This window comes from Protobothrops mucrosquamatus, unplaced genomic scaffold (assembly GCF_001527695.2).
Source record: "Protobothrops mucrosquamatus isolate PMUCROS unplaced genomic scaffold, P.Mucros_1.0 scaffold935, whole genome shotgun sequence".
NCBI classification, from domain to species: domain Eukaryota; kingdom Metazoa; phylum Chordata; class Lepidosauria; order Squamata; family Viperidae; genus Protobothrops; species Protobothrops mucrosquamatus.
Window position 1 is genome coordinate 158656 of NW_015387185.1, and position 4685 is coordinate 163340.

Genomic DNA, 4685 nt, shown 5'->3' on the forward strand with positions numbered 1-4685 from the left:
CTGACTTTAATAAAATGTATGGCCAGTAAGTTTGCTGAAAACTGTCCAAGTCTGTTTAACGTTCCATGAGATTAAAACCCATTGAATATAGTTGCCCTCACTTCTAGATAAAAATGCTAGAAACAGATTGTAAATTTAGTTTTTAGATGTAACATTTCCTGTTCACAGATATACACAGTAAAGCAATAGATCAGCATGAAAAGCTCAACATGAAAGCATGAAGAAAACAAACGTTTCTTAAAATTCCGCTTTTCTGTGAATTCTCAATGAAAGAAAAAAAAACCTGCATAAGAAGCAATGACAAATAACAGGAAAGTTTGTACGGGTAGTCCTCGACTTGCAACAGTTCATTTAGCGACCATTCGAAGTTACACCAGTGAAAAAAGTGGCTTCTGACCATTTTTCACACTTACGACCCTTGCAGCATCCCCATGGTCACACGATCAAAATCCAGACGCTTGGCAACTGACTCATACTTGTGACGGTTGCAGTGTCTCAGGGTCATGTGATCCCCTTTAGCGACCTTCTGACAAGCAAAGTCAATGGGGAAGCCATATTCGCTGAACAACCGTGTGACTAACTTAACCACTGCAATGATTCACTTAGTAACGGTGACAAGAAGGGTCGTAAAATGCACAACATTTACTTAACAAATGTTTCGCTTAGCATCAGAAATTTTAGGCTCAATTGTGGTAATAAGCTGAGGACTACCTATAATGATAATTTGTAAAGAGATGTGTTGATGAAGCATACTGTAGCTGTTCTTTATGAGTAATGGGGTCTTTCTGGAATTTCATCAGGAACAAATCCAGCCAAAAGAGGATTTTCCTCCTCTTTTCCATCTCCTGTCTTCATAGCCATATTGAGCTTGTGCCAAAACAATGGAATTTCCCGCTTATCTTCTGGCCATTTGAGGTAAGTTTTTGTCTTTAGCAATTTTCTCATTCTGTGATAGGGGGAAAGGTATTCAGCAGGAATGTCTTCCAGGAAGATAAGAACCAGGACATCCTTACGGTCATCAAAGATGCGAAAGCTTGCTACTTGTATCTCCTTGGAGCACCACTCGCTTTCCAGATAGTGGCGACTTATTACACAAATAGTCTTCCTGCTGGCGTAGATATTATCTACGATGTTTTCAAGGACGGGCCGTCCTGGCTCAAAATCCCGTTGATGCAAACAAACTTTCCAACAATATTGGTTTTCCAGAACTGGAAGCAGGTCATCCACTACCCACTTTTCATCATGGATGTTGAAGGAAAGAAATGCATCATAATCGTATCCCGTACCTTGCCCCTTCCTTTTTTGTTTCTTCTCAATATAATAAGCAAGCAATAGATGGAACATATAGACCAGGTGCAATTTACATTGATAAAAGAAGCAGACAAGCATAAGTGAAAAAACTGCTGTTGTGTTTGCAATAAACAGGATCAATTCATAATAAATAAAGCAAGAGGATGTGTTAAAAGTCCACAGTGGGTTTCCCTTATATGCTTGAGGGAAAGCGCAAATATATTCATAGAAATGGAGCACCTGAGTTTTAGGGTTCCGTAATGACCACTGGAGAAACATTTGGTTGCTACATGCACAGGTGAAAATATTTTGCCTGAGATCTAGGAAAAGAAGGGAAGGTAACGTGCTTAATTGCTCTTCAGTGATAACATCTAGAAAATTTTCAGTTGCTCTGAAGAGAGTCAGTCTTGAAAGATTGGCATTGAGAAAAAAATTGAGAGATGTCAGCTTATTTCTATTCAGGTGCAATTCTTTCAGCTTTGATATAGGCTGGAATAAAGTATTGCTTAGTGAATTAAGGTTATTATTGCTCAAATCAAGCTCTTGAAGAGTAGGAGTAAAGTTAAATGTCTCTTGCTCTAAAAAAGAAATGGCTAAATTGCCTGCGTGGAGCTGTACAATGGACTCCAAACCGTCTAAAAAATTCACTGGAAAATACTTAAGTCCATTACCACCCTGGCTGTTTATTTTTAGTTTCTTTAAAGACCTCAAAAGTTTAAAGGGTGGATTGGCAAGCATTTTTGAGGATTCATAGCTGATACGATTATTAAAAAGATCAAGGTCTGCTAAAGAGCTTGCACCTTGAAAAATGTCTCCCCGAAAAGGTTTTTTACCGATCCTGTTATATCCAAGAATAAGAATCTGTAGATTGCTCAGACCTTCAAAGGCTCCTGGTACTATTGTGTCAATCTTATTGTCTGCCAGATTAAGAAGCTGAAGAGAAGAAAGATGCTTAAAAATGCCCTTCTCTATGGTTTCCAAATCATTTTGCCTGAGCACCAACACTTCCAGTTTATTTAGGCTTCCTGAGAAAGGTTGTGTGATTGCTTTTAAAGAATTTTGCCCTAGATTTAGTTCTTGCAAATTGCTTAGATTATCAAAGTTATGTGAAGAGACAAAATCAATCTGGTTTCCATTGATGCAAAAGGTCTTCAAATTATTTAAATATCTGAAGTCTTCAGAAGTAATTTTTTTGATTTCATTAAAGCTAAGATCTAGGCTTTCTAATAATGATACATTAGGAGTAATAATTGGTACAGGAGTGGATATGTTGTTTGTCCAAGAAATGGAATGTAACAAATTCAGTGATCGAAAAGGTAGGCATCCCAACTTATTAAATGACATATTCAAAAACTTTAAATTTGTGCAATTTTTAAAAGCCGCTGCCTTAATGCTTGTGAACTTATTGCCTTGAAAGTTAAGACTTTGCACTTGCTGCTGCCATTGGCATATCTTTTCTATAAGATTATCTGATTCAGTTATATTTAACTGGTTTAGGTGGATAATCTCTAACTGAGAACAATTCAGCATTTGGATCACTTTTGATATTTCAGATGGCTTCATTGCTATCCCTCCTAAGTAAAAAGCCTTTAAGCCTCCTAGAAAGCAAGAATCTTCTATTTCCCATAAAACAGAGTCATTGGCAATGGCAAAAGATAAATCAAGCGAAAAAAGTCTGTGCAAAACTGGCGTTGTAATATTAATGAGGGAAATAGGATTGTGGGATACATCCAGCTCAAGAAATGGAGGAACACTGATAATTTCTTCGGTTGTTAAGTTTTGCAAGCCATTGTCTTTGATGTGCAACTCTCTTAAAGATCCCATATTTAAGACAGCATGCATAGCACTCAGGGTATACAATTTGTTTGAAGATAAATCAATTACCTTTAAATTCTCCAAGTGGGCAAAGGCAGAAGGATTGATCCTGTATATTTTATTGCTGGAAAGCAGTAAGGTGGTAAGATTCATGAGCCCGTCAAACATAAAACTGGAGAGAAGCTGCAGCTGATTTGCACTAAGGTTCAAAAACTCCAAGTGGCTTGTATGAATAAAAGTACCATCCTCAATTTTACTTATATTATTCTGGGAAATGTTGAGAGATTGCAAATGGCTGAAGTTCTTGAAGTCATTCTTCCCCAGACTTGATATACTGTTCTGAGATAAATCCAAAAACACAAGTTTAGTTGGTAGATAGGTTGGGACTTCTAACAATTTCTGATTGTAGCACAGAACTTTTGTTTTGTTCCCAAAGTTGTTATGGATCTCACACTTGTTAAATGTGTAAGAAGTTACTGTTTGATCTTGATTAAGCACAAAAAGCCACATTGATAGAAGTGTCTGAAAAAACATTCTCTAAACAGTTTTTACAGCTCTGTGAGAGTTTGAGAATATGAAAGGGTTGTTACTGCTGTGAAATGTCTTTATGTAATCCAGTTGATTGTGTAACGAGAGGAATGTTTTGAATGAGGAACATCAAAAATAAAATGTAAACTTTTTTTTTGAGTGTGACACTTTCTTACTTTGCCTTCCTTGTGTTCATTAGAAAAAAAAGGAAGCAAAACTGGTGGAGATGAATTTGCAATTTAATTTATGTTCTGGGTTTGGTTTAACAAGTATATAGATCAGGGGTCTTCAAACTTGGCCTTTTATGACTTGTGGACTTCAACTCCAAGAATTCCTCAGTCAGCGTGCCTGGTTGAGGAATTCTGGGAGTTGAAGTCCACAAGTCATAAAAGGGCCAAGTTTGAAGACCCCTGATATAGATAGTTAAAGTGGGTTTGACTGCAAATTCATTGTAACTATCTGTAGAAAAGTCTTCCTCCCTTCCCTTCCCTCCCTCCCTCCCTCCCTCCCTCCCTCCTTCCCTTCTTTCTTTCTTTCTTTCTTTCTTTCTTTCTTTCTTTCTTTCTTTCTTTCTTTCTTTCTTTCTTTATTTCCTTCCTTCCTTCCTTCCTTCCTTCCTTTCTTTTTTTCCCTAATTACAAAGCTGATAGACCTTCCAACTTTCCAATCTTGGGAAAGGTTCTTGAAAAGATGATCAAGTGCCATTCTGACTAGTCCCCTAATAGAAGCAGGTTATCTGAAGCCCTTTCAGTCAGGGTTCAGAACTCACTGAGGGATATTCTTGTGATTGATTTGGGGATCTTGATGGGAGGGGTGGAGCACTCTTTGGTCTTATTAAACTTCACAGTGCCATTCTATATTATCTACTTACTGCCTACTAGCATTAATGATGAGGAATACTAATTTGGTTCTTCTCCTTTCTAAGTAGATGGTTCCAATTGGTGGAGAGACGACAGGTCAGTGTAATGGATGCTACTGCAGAGTCCAAAGTCTGTTTTTTAACAACCACATGAAATAACTAGGAGAGGTCATTTCAGATTCAGGCACCATCA

The 4685-nt window shown here is 37.5% G+C and overlaps 1 protein-coding gene across 1 annotated transcript; it reads right to left on the reverse strand.

Moving 5' to 3' along the window:
- Window positions 1-765: 765 nt before the first annotated feature.
- Window positions 766-3615, reverse strand: LOC107290599 (toll-like receptor 13). Its single transcript, XM_015819494.1, has one exon. It carries the CDS (start codon window positions 3613-3615, stop codon window positions 766-768), a length of 2850 nt encoding a protein of 949 aa, XP_015674980.1.
- Between the last annotated feature and the right edge of the window lie 1070 nt (window positions 3616-4685).